General features: G+C 34.2%; 1 protein-coding gene across 2 annotated transcripts in view; it reads left to right on the top strand.

Annotated features, from left to right (window-relative positions):
* Positions 1 to 10,919, top strand: part of LOC128313948 (calcium-binding mitochondrial carrier protein SCaMC-1-like) — a 43,306-nt gene extending 32,387 nt beyond the window's left edge. For both annotated transcript variants that reach the window (XM_053214554.1, XM_053214555.1), the window contains exon 3: positions 10,690 to 10,919. In XM_053214554.1, coding sequence (XP_053070529.1) covers positions 10,690 to 10,695 — 6 coding nt within the window. In that variant the 3' untranslated portion in view covers positions 10,696 to 10,919. The remainder of the gene's footprint in view (positions 1 to 10,689) is intronic.
* Positions 10,920 to 12,023: the final 1,104 nt, after the last annotated feature.

Below are 12,023 nucleotides of genomic sequence, written 5' to 3'. Positions count from 1 at the left end.
TCCTTCCAAAAAGTGTTTGATCAAGAGTTTTGTCCATTGAAAAATTAGTTTTTTCCCCGATTTGTAGGATTTCTTAACATATTCTAGATGCAAGTCCTTTGTCAAATTTGTATATTGCAAACAATACAAGTTTATGGCTTGTATTGTCACTCTTTTAATGGATCTTTTGATGAACAAAGTTCTTAATTTTAATGAAGTCCAAATAACCAATCTTGTCTTTTGGTGTTCTGCTTAAAAATCCTTGCCCACCCCAAGATCACAAAATGTTTCTCTTTCCTTTGAGAAAATTTATTGTCTCATTTTTTCATATTTAGATCTACAACCTACTTAGGATAGTTTGTGTGTATTTATAGTTACAGGTAGGGGTCAAAATTCATTTATTTTTTCTCATATAGATATGAATTCAGCACAGTTCATCGGACTACTTGTTAGCCCTTATACTAATAAGTATACTGTCTAATTATTGTAGCTTTGTAAGAAGTCTTCATATCAAGTATTCTAAGTCCTTCAAGTCTTGTTGCTCTTTAATATTGTTTTGGTAATTCTTGGCTCTTTGAATTTTTACATGAATTTTAAAACCATCTTGTTAATTACCACACAAAAAGTCCTGCTGAGATTTTGATTAAGATTATTTTGAACCTATATATCAAATTGGAATAATTTACATCTTAGAAAACCATGAACAGAGTATGTCCCTTCATTTATGTAGGTCTTATTTAATTTCTTGTAGTAATATTTTATATTTTTCAGTGTAGAGGTCAAGTATATCATTTGTTAGGTGTATTCCTAGGTATTTGATACTTTTTTTGTGGTATTGTAAGTGGAACATTATACAAAATTCATTTGCTAAGTGTTTGTTTTTGTCAGCTTTTAGAAATACAGTTGGTTCTAGATTGGTCTTATATCCAGGAACCTTGCTAAATGTATGCAATATTAATTTATCTGCCAATTTTTTTCTTTTTGATTTTATATATACACAGCCATGGCTTCTGAGAATAGCAATAGTTTGGTTTCTTCCTTTCCAGCTTTTATACCTTTTACCCCCTTTTCTTGCCTCATGGCACTGGTTAGGACCTTCACTACAATGCTTTAATGATAATGGTAAGAGTAGACATCTTTATTTCATTCCTACTCAGATTGTTCCAGTACTTTACCATTGAGTATGATGTTGCTGTAGGTTTTTGGAATCTCACCCTTTGTGATATTAAGGAAGTTCTCTTACATTCCTTGTTTGCTGAAAGTATTTTTTAAATCATGGATAGGTATTGGATTTTTTTTATTTTTTATTTTTAAAAATTTACATCCAAATTAGTTAGCATATAGTGAAACAATGATTTCAGGAGTAGATTCCTTAATGCCCCTTACTCATTTAGCCCATCCCCCCTCCCACAACTCCTCCAGTAACCCTCAGTTTGTTCTCCGTATTATGAGTCTCTTCTGTTTTGTCCCCCTCCCTGTTTTTATATTATTTTTGTTTCCCTTCCCTTATGTTCATCTGTTTTGTCTCTTAAAGTCCTCATAAGAGTGAAGTCATATGATATTTGTCTTTCTCTGACTAATTTCACTTAGCATAATACCCTCCAGTTCCATCCACATAGTTGCAAATGGCAAGATTTCATTCTTTTTGATTGCCGAACAATACTCCATTGTGTGTGTGTGTGTGTGTGTGTGTGTGTGTGTGTATAATATATATATATATATATTATATATACCACAGCTTCTTTATCCATTCATCCATCGATGGACATTTGGGCTTTTTCCATACTTTGGCTATTGTTGATAGTGCTGCTATAAACATGGAGGTGCATGGGTCCCTTCAAAACAGCACACCTGTATCCTGTGCATAAATGCCTAGTAGTACAATTGCTGGGTCGTAGGGTAGTTCTATTTTTAGTTTTTTGAGGAACCTCCATACTGTTTTCCAGAGTGGCTGTACCAGCTTGCATTGCCACCAACAATGCAAAAGAGATCCTCTTTCTCTGCATCCTTGCCAACATCTGTTGTTGCCTGAGTTGTTAATGTTAGCCATTCTGACAGGTGTAAGGTGGTATCTCATTGTGGTTTTGACTTGTATTTCCCTGATGATGAGTGATGTGGAGCATTTTTTCATGTGTCGGTTGACCATGTGGATGTCTTTCTTGGAGAAGTGTCTATTCATGTCTTTTGCCCATTTATTCACTGGATTATTTGTCTTTTGGGTGTTGAGTTTGATAAGTTTTTTGTAAATTTTGGATATTAACCCTTTATCTGATATGTCATTTGCAAATGTCTTCTCCTATTCTGTCGGTTGCCTTTTAGTTTTGCTGATTGTTTTCTTCGCTGTACAGAAGATTTTTATTTTGATGAGGTCCCAATAGTTCATTTTTGCTTTTGTTTCCCTTGCCTCCGGAGATGTGTTGAGTAAGAAATTGTTGTGGGTATTGGATTTTTATTAAATGCTTTTTCTGCATCAAAATATTACTATGATTTTTCTTTTTTTTCTGTGAATGAATGGTTTTCAAATGTTAAAACAACCTTGAAATCATGGGACAAACTTAACTTGATCATGTTGCATTACCACTTTGTATAATGTTATATTTGATTGATAATATTTTGATTGGATTTTTATATTCATGAGAACTTTTGGTTGTAATTTTCTTTCCTGCAATGTTCTTGTCAGGCTTTGGTATTAAGGTTACATTGGCTCCATAAAGATACTTAGAAAATGTTCCCTCTTTTCCTAGTCTTTGGAAGAATTTGTGTACAACTAGAATTATTTTTTCCTGAAATATTTAGGAGAATTTATTAGAGAAGCCAATTTTGCTTGGATAGTTTTGATGGAAGGTTTTTTTCTTTCTTTCTATATTTTAGTAACAGATTTGAGTTGTTTATAAGGTGTGGAATCTTCAGGTTTCCTATTTCTTCTTCTGTCAGGTTTGGAGTATTGTGTTTTTAAAAGCATCTGTCCATTTCATTTACATGTTTAAACTTTATAGCTTTTTAAATTTTTTAATGTTTTTATTTGCTTTTGAGACAGAGAGAGACAGAGCATGAACAGTGGAGGTGCAGAGAGAGAGGGAGACACAGAATCTGAAGCAGGCTCTAGGCTCTGAGCTGTCAGCACAGAGCCTGACATGGGGCTCGAACTCACAGAGTGTGAGATCATGACCTGAGCTGAAGTCGGACGCTTAACCGACTGAGCCACCCAGGTGCCCCTAAACTTTATAGCTTAAAGTCATTAATAGTGTCCTTTTAATATGCCTTTAATAATGACTGTAGGTTTCACAATGATGTCTCCTTTTTATTTTCTGATATCAGCAATTTGTTATTTTTCTTTTCTTTTTCTTAATCAGTTTCTTGGGGGTTTAATAATTTTGTTAATCTTTTGATTTGTTGATTTTTCTCTATTTTACATTTGTTTTCTATTTCTTTGGTTTCTGTTCTTTATTATTTTTATCTTCTTATTTTCTTCTTGTTTAGTTTCTTGGGTTCAAAGTTTAGATTAGGAGTTGGCAAACTGGCTTGCAGGCCAAATCTTACCCACCACCCATGTGTGTAAGTAAAATATATTTGGAACAGAGTCACTTCTATTTATTTATGTATTGACTATGGCTACTTTCATGCTACAGTGGTAAAGCTGAGTAGTTGCTAGAGACCATATGGCCTTCGAAGCCTAAAATATTTACTTTCTGGCCCATTACAGCAAAAGTTTGCTGACCTCTGGTTAAGAGAATCTATTTTAAATATTTTTTCTTTTTTAATATACCAACTCAGTTTCTGAATATTTCTCTAAGTAATGCTTTACTTATATCCCATAAATTCATAATATTTTCATTATTATTCATTTCAAAATATCATCCAAATTTCCATTGTGATTTCTTTTTGACTCATTGGTTACTTAGAAATATATTGCTTAATTTACACACATTTGTGGATTTTCCAGTGATCTTTCTGATATTGAACTTCTAATTGCACTGCAGAAAAAGAATGTACTTTATATGATTCTATTATGTGAAATTTATTGAGACCTGTCTTACTGGCCCAGATATGGTCAATTTTGATAACTGTTCACTGTATACTTGACAACGAAGTGAATTTTGAAATTGTATTTAGTATTCCATATATGTGTTCTTTAAAGTAAATTAGTTAAATGTTGTTCAAGTATTTTATATACTTACTGATTTTTTTTGTCTGCTTTTTCTATTGGTTATTGACAGAGCTGTGTTTAAATCTCTAACCAGGATTGTGGATTTCTCCATCTGTCCTTTAATTTGGTCAACTTTTGTTTACTATATTTGAAGCTATATTGTTATGTGTATTAAAATTTAGTATTGACCCTTTTCTTATTATGAAATGTAGCCTCTTTATTGCTAGTAATTTTTTTTTTTTTTGCCTTAAAATGTCCACTTTGTCTGGGGTGCTTGGTTGCTCAGTTGGTTAAGCATATGCTTCTTGATTTCGGCTCAGGTGATGATCTCATGGTTTGTGGAATGGAGCCCTGCATCAGGCTCCTCACTGACAGCATAGAGCCTGCTTGGGATTCTCTCTCTCCCTCCCTCTCTGCTCCTCCCCTGCTTGTACTCTCTCTATCAAAAAGAACTTAAAAAAAAAAAGAAAATGAAAAAAATGTCTACTTTGTCTAATATTAATGTAGTTACAATAGCTTTCTTTTGGTTCATGTTTGCTTGATATAATTTTTTAACGCATCTTTTTACTTTCAATCTTTATGTGTCCTTATATATAGTGTGTCCATTCTGAAAAGCATATAGTTGGATCTTTTTTAAAAAATCTAGTGTGATTATGTTGTCTTTTAATTAACATTTTGCATGTTTATATTTTTAAATTTTTAAAAATGTTTATTCACTTTTGAGAGACAGAGAGACACAGTATGAGCAAGAGAGGGGTAGGGAGAGAGGGAGACACATAATTTGAAGCAGGCTCCAGGCTCTGAGTTGTTAGTACAGAGCCTGATGTGGGGCTCGAACCCATGAACCATGAGATCATGACCTGAGGCTGAAGTTGGATGCTTAATCAACTTGAGCCACCCAGGTGCCCCTAGTACATTTATATTTTAAAGTACTGTTACAGTTGCATTTTTAAATTTATTTGGAGAGAGAGTGCAAGCGGGGGGGGGACAGAGACAGAGGGAGAGAGAGAATCCCAAGCAGGCTGGGTGCTGTCAGCATGGAGCCCAACGCGGGGCCTGAACACATGAACTGTGAGATCATAACTTGAGCTAATCAAGAGTCAAGACGCTTAAGTGACTGAGCCAGCCAGGCATCCTGACCTACAATTGCATTTAAGTGGAGACCACTTATTAAAGTGCTACTTGCTATTACATTTTTTTTTTTTAGAACAAGAGATTTTTTTTTTTAATGTTTGTTTATTTTTGAGAGACACAGAGACAGAGCATGAGTGGGGGAGGGGCAGAGAGAGAGGGAGACACAGAATCAGAAGCAGGCTCTAGGCTCTGAGCTGTCAGCACAGTGCCCGACGCGGGGCTCAAACTCACAGACAGCGAGATCATGACCCAAGGTGAAGTTGGACACTTAATTGACTGAGCCACCCAGGTGCTCCCCTATTACATTTTTAATTTTCCTTTCTCTCTCTCTTTTTGGGGGAGTCTCCTTTTGAATTAATTAGGTATATTCATTATTTCATTATTTCTCCTCTATTAGCTCATTAGTTATATATTTTTTTTCTTTTGTTACCCTTTAGATTCCAATGTGAATCCTTTGTTAATTACAGCCTACCTTAAATTAGTATTTTTACCAATTTCTTTCTTTCTTTCCCAATTTCTTTTTTTAATTTCTTTTTTCAAGTTTATTTATTTACTTTGAGAGTGGGAAGGAGTAGACAGAGACAGAGAGAGAGAGAGAATCCCAAGCAGGTTCCACACTCAGCGCAGAGCCTGATGTGGGATTCAAACTCATGAACTGTGAGATCATGACCTGAGCCGAAATCAAGAGTCAGATGCTTAACTAACTGACTGAGCCACCCAGATGCCCCTCTTTACTAGTTTCTAATACAATAGTTTTACTTCATTCACATTGCACCCCCTTTTGTGCTACTATTGCCATATATTTTATTTTAGCATGTATTTTAAACCCCACAAGATATTATTGTTTTTTAAATCAATGTTAAATTATATTTTATTCTTTTTGTCTGTTTTACTTCCAGAATTTCCTTGCTTTCAACTTGGGATCATTGTTTCTCTAGTTAAATAATTCCCTTTAAGATTCTTTCTTCAGTGGAAGGTCTACTAGCAACAGATTCTCTCAGCTTTTGTTTCTTTTTATGGCACAGTAAAAGCTATTATTTCAGTGTCCTATGAGTTATACAATTTTTGTTGAAAAGTTAGCCAACAGTTTTATTGTGCTGTCTTAAGGTATTGTCTCCCCCCACTCCCCCCGCCAAACCCCCATGCTTTTTAAGATTTTTCTTTCTGTCTTTGAATTTAGGCAGTTTGAATATACCTAAAAGGTTTGCTTTCTGCTTTTCCTTCTCCTGGTTTTAAAATCTGTGGTTTGATGGCTTTTGTCATTTTTGGGAAACTTCCCAGCCAAAATTTCTTCAAATACTGCTGTGTCCCATTGTTTCTCTCTTCTTCTGACATTCCACTTACATGTATGTTAGATCTTTTCTTCATGTCCTATTTACCTATTATGTTGTTTTCTCTATTTTATGTTCCTTCCCCCCCGCCGCCCCCATGCTTCAATCTGGATGTTTTTTTCTTACTGCATCTGCCTTCTAGAGTTCACTAATCATATGTTTTATCTAACTTGCTGTTGAACCCATACATTGATGTCTTTAGTATTTTTTTCAGTTTGACTTTACATTTTTATTCTTAGAAAAAAACAGATTCTAGGTGTCTTGTGAAAGTCTCCATATTTTTCTCTAATTTCTTTAAACATATTAATCACAATTATTTTAAATTTAATGTATGAATACCTGTTTTGTTGTCTATTTTTCTCTCTAGGTTTCAGTTATTTGATCCTGGGTTTTTTTTCACCATGCTTCATTATTTTAGATGGAAAGATGAGCATTTTGTATGAAAAACTGTAGACTCTGGATGATGTTATTTTTATACAAACAGGGCTAACCTTTTTCTGGTAGGTAGTTACTCTATAGGCAGAGCAACCTAAATCTATTGAAGGTTGGTTTTAGATTTGTTAAGAATGATGTATTTCAGCTTTGGCCTCTATCCAAGGTACTTACTCTTAGAGTATGGTCCTTACCCCTAGACAGTAAGCTTTTATGAGTATTATCTGAAAGCCTAAGCTTTTGTATTATCTGAAAGCTTAAGTGGTTACCTCAACTTCTTGGCCTTGAACTCCAACCTTGATGATCAAGCGTTGTGTTATTGCTAAAATCTTTTCTAGATTGTTAGTCTTCCACCTGCTCTTTTCTTCTGGTGTTCTTGAAATCTCATTTGGTGTAGTTTTAGAGATGGCAATGCCTCAAGGGAAAATTTCACAGAGACTTTTGGACTCACTTCACTAATACTACCTCCATTTCAGGATTTTGCTCAAGTATCCAGCAAATTGGCATCTTTAAATTCCAATGTCTGTCCTCAGTTCAGTAACACTCCTCTTGTCTGCTTGGATCCTATTCTCTCATGCTGAAAATTGTCAAATGGCCTAAGGTAAACAAAACAAAACAAAACAAAAACAATAAACAAACAGAGTGAAATGTAGTGCTTACCTCTGTACTTTCTTTCTCTCAGAGATCCTAGTTTTGCTTGCATTGATTACTCTCAAACAATAGCTTCATATACTTTTTTTTCATATTTTAATATTTTTATTTGTAAGATTAGTGTGACACAAACTACTCTGACATAACAAAAAATGAAAATCCTCTTTTGTTTTTTTGGCATCTCCACATTTATTTCTGAACTCTTCTTTTGTTTTTTTAAAATGATGTCTCATGGTCACTTATCCTTCCCTTGCTTTCAAATCTGTAGTCAACTATTTTTCCTTTAAAATTTTTTAATGTTTATTTATTTTTGAGAGAGAGAGAAAGAGAGCAAGTGGGGAAAGGACAGAGAGAGAGGGAGACACAGAATCAGAAGCAGGCTCCAGGCTCTGAGTTGTCAGCACAGAGCCTGATGCGGGGCTTGAATCCATGAACTGTGAGATCATGATCTGAGCTGATGTAGGATGCTTAACAGACTGAGCCACTTAGGTACCCCTATTTCTCCTTTTAGTACATAGGATAGTGATATTTCAAAATCAGTTATCTGAGCCCTAGGATCATCAGCAGATATTGAAGCTATTGAGTTAAAGGGAGTCGGGAAATAAGAGGGTCACATGATGCCAAAGTATCATCCATCGGATTTCTCGCTAACTGCAAAGAGGAAAACATACAATTACGATGGAGAGAATGGGTGGTCACTATTGCAACCAATTGACCAAATTCAGCATTAGTAACAGTAAAATAAAGTTAAAAAAAAAACTTCAGACGTAATGTGCCTCTTGATGTAATGTAAAATGAAGCGCATAGCATCTGCTATGAAGTACTCTTTCCCAAAATGTTTTAGTGGCATCTGGGAATGCTTTTAGACCTAAAGGAAATATAGGGGATCAAGGGACACGTTTAATGATACTATTAAGAATCAACCAGACAAATATAGAATGTAGGCTATTCTATAAGACAATTGGCCTGGGCTATTCAAACAGCCATTGTCACAGAAAAAATGGTGGTTGTGGGGGAATGACTGGTAGTAGTCCTGATTAGGAAACTAAAGTAACAAAACTAGTACAATGAGTAAATTTTGTTTAGATTTTAGTTTGTAAAAAAAAAAAAAAAAACAACCAACTCTAAGTGACATTTTTGGGACAACTGGGGCAATTTTAATTTTAATAAGGAGGTATGTGGTAAGATAGAGAATTATTTTTAATTTTGTAAGGCATAATTATGATTTGCATTACATAGATTAATCTCCTTATTTTTAGGATATGTTGACATATTTAAGGCTGCAAGGTTCATGGTGTTTGTAATTACCTTTAGAGTGTATACATTCACACACATATATGAACACATAATTATATGTAAGTATAGAGAAAAGAGGAAAAAAACAAAAACTAAGTATAGCAAAATGTCAAAATTTGAAACCAGGTAGTGAGTATAAAAATGTTCATTGTACTATTCTTTTTGTAGTTTACAATTTTCACAATAATGAGGTGGGGGCAATCAATGGGGAATGTAGGTTCAACATTAGAAAAAAAAGTAAGCATGTTCCACATTCTTTTATAAAATTATAGAAATTAAGAGCAATGTTATTAGCTTCTACCAAAAAATAAAAGGCAAAAAAAAAAATGAACGTAGTAATAGAACATTCTCCAAGAAGTTGCATGGTGACTAAATATTTTCTAAAATTTCAAGGGAATTTATCTAAATTTCAAAGGAATTATTTTATTTTGAATGCGGAAGGATGGAGGGAGGAAATGTTTAGATTAAAATAAATAGCAACAGAAACTTTTCAATTCTCTACTGCTTTGTACTAAATTTAGCTATGTCAATTTTGGGAACATGATATAGTGATTAGGGATTAGCTTAAGAATTTGAGAATGTTGCCAGGCACTACGCAATGATCCGAGCATGTGGGGTTTGAGTAAGCAAAAAGACATTGGTCCCTGCTCTCCTGGAACTGGTAGTCCAGTAGGGAAGATAGTTATTAATTAAATATTTACACAAATACATAAACTGTGATGAGAGGTACAAAGGAAAAGTGGACTTCTCTAAATACTATATCACAGGAGTTGCTTAGGCAGTTCTGGAAGACTTTCTTGGGGAAGTGTTGCTTGAACTGAGAACTGAAGGCTGAGATGGGGTTAAATAGCCAAGGTTGGGGGAAGTGACTTTCAGGCAAAGGGAAAAACATATCAACTAGCTTAAGAGGGAAGAAGTTTGGGGACATCTGAGAAACTGAAAAGTAGCCCATATGACTACAGTGCAGAAAGCAGGGGAATAGTACAAGTGAGGTGGCAGGAGGAAACAGAGGCCAGACCATACTGTATTTAAGTCTAATGGGGAATTATTGAAACAGAAGAGTAACATAATCAGAGTTGCATTATTAAAAGTTCTCTCTGGTTAAAGTTATGGAGAAGAAAATGAAAGTGGTGATTATGGTAAAAGGCTGTTACACAGTCTAGGTAGTTGGGAGAATGGAGGCATGGCAGTGGACTTGTAGGTAAATGCATGGATTTGAGAGATACCAGTAAAACTGATGGGTAATGGTTTGGATATGTAAGATGAAGGAAATATTATGGATGCCTTTCAGGTCTCCAGTTTCAACAGCTAGGTGAATGGTGGAGCCATTCCCTGAGAAAAGAAATAGTGAATGAAACATATTTGAATTTGTTTCTGAGTTTGAGTTTCTTAAGACATAAGATGCTGCATAAAGGTACCTATACATGTCTAAATAGTTTTAAAAATTATGTTTACAATAATTATAAAGAAATTCACCACTAGTGGACAGAATTTGTTCCTAAAGTAAAGAAAATTAAATAGAGATGAACATCAAATAGTTCCAACAGAGTCCCTGATTATATACTATGATGAACCAGAGATGTTCCCTTGGGACTACTTGTGAAAGAATTTAAGTAATTATATTTTATTATCTGTTTTAACATGTTTTACTTTAGTTACTGTTTGAAAAAAGCCAAATATCAAATGAATTAGGCTTTTTCCTTCTCTTTCATTTTCTAGGCATAATGGGAGTCCCACAGCTAATATGATTGGTGTCTTTAATCAAATTTATAAAAGCAGTGGAGTGATAATATTTTTCAGAGGCATGACTCCAAATTTCTTAAAGCTGCTTCCTTCAGTATGCATAAACTGTATGGTTTATGAAACAATAAAACCACTCTTGAAAATAGAGTAGAAATGAAATCATGAACTGCCACTTTATGTACATTTATTTATAAGCATGGAAATGTCTTGGCTTTCTTCTTAAATTGCTAGAGGTCTGCATGAAAAGATGCTATACCCATCCTCCAAATAGATAAACATACAAATCAGACTTACTGAATTCTAATTTTTTTTGTAAGCCAGAATTACAGTTTATTAAGTTCTTTATGAACCAAAATCTTTAATATTCATAAAATCTATTTAAGCTTCTCTAAATTTTAATGAAACTCACCAGGAATTTGTATTAAAGGGGGTTAAAATGCAATTTCTATTAGCTAATATAACCTAATTATATTATTAACCTAATAAATTGTTATGTTAGAGAACAAAATTGGAATATTTTGAAGTTTTTCAGCATTTTCTATTTTAAAAACCTAATGTTGCCTTGCATACATATTTTAAATCTGAAAGCATTAAAAGAAAACCTACGCATTTAAAATTATAAATATAAGAGCGAAACAGTGGTGTTTGAACCCCTTTTATTTGTCTAAATAAACAAAACAGTTACATCTTAAACAGAATTACATGGCATCAGAACACTGCAGTCTCCTACCAGTGTTGTTAATGGAATACTGGTGACTTATTGTTCACTTCCTGAGCACTCTCATTTGTGGATACAGACCTTTTTAACTTACTCTTAGTTCTTAACATTGCCAAAAATTGCAAGAAAGTCACTAATGTGAACAAAGACAAAAAATTGAGAACCCTTGTTTTTAAATCTGTTAAAACAAAGTGTTCCTATATTTTTTCTATCTTTTATACTAATGAGTTTATATATATATTTTTCTATCCTTTATAACTGTGCTTTTAAACTCCATTCTTTAAGAATAAATAAAGGCTAATTAGAACTTTGCTTTGAAATCTTAAACTTATATGAAGGATGAATAGTATTCTTATTTTCCCTTTGGAAATTTTTATATTTTGCCTCTTTTTAAAAAATTAAGGAGTGCCTGGGTGGCTCAGATGGTTGAGCATCGGACTCTTAAATTGGGCTCAGGTCATGATCCCAGGGTTGTGGGATGGAGCCCCACATTGGGCTGAGCATAGAGACTGCTTGAGACTCTCTCTCTCCCCCTCCCTCTTTCTGCCTCTCTCCCCTGCTCATGCACATGTGCACTCTCTCTCTCTCAAAA

Source organism: Acinonyx jubatus, chromosome C1 (assembly GCF_027475565.1).
Source record: "Acinonyx jubatus isolate Ajub_Pintada_27869175 chromosome C1, VMU_Ajub_asm_v1.0, whole genome shotgun sequence".
NCBI lineage: Eukaryota > Metazoa > Chordata > Mammalia > Carnivora > Felidae > Acinonyx > Acinonyx jubatus.
Note: the sequence above shows the minus strand (reverse complement) of the source record. Positions and strands in the feature narration are given on the sequence as shown.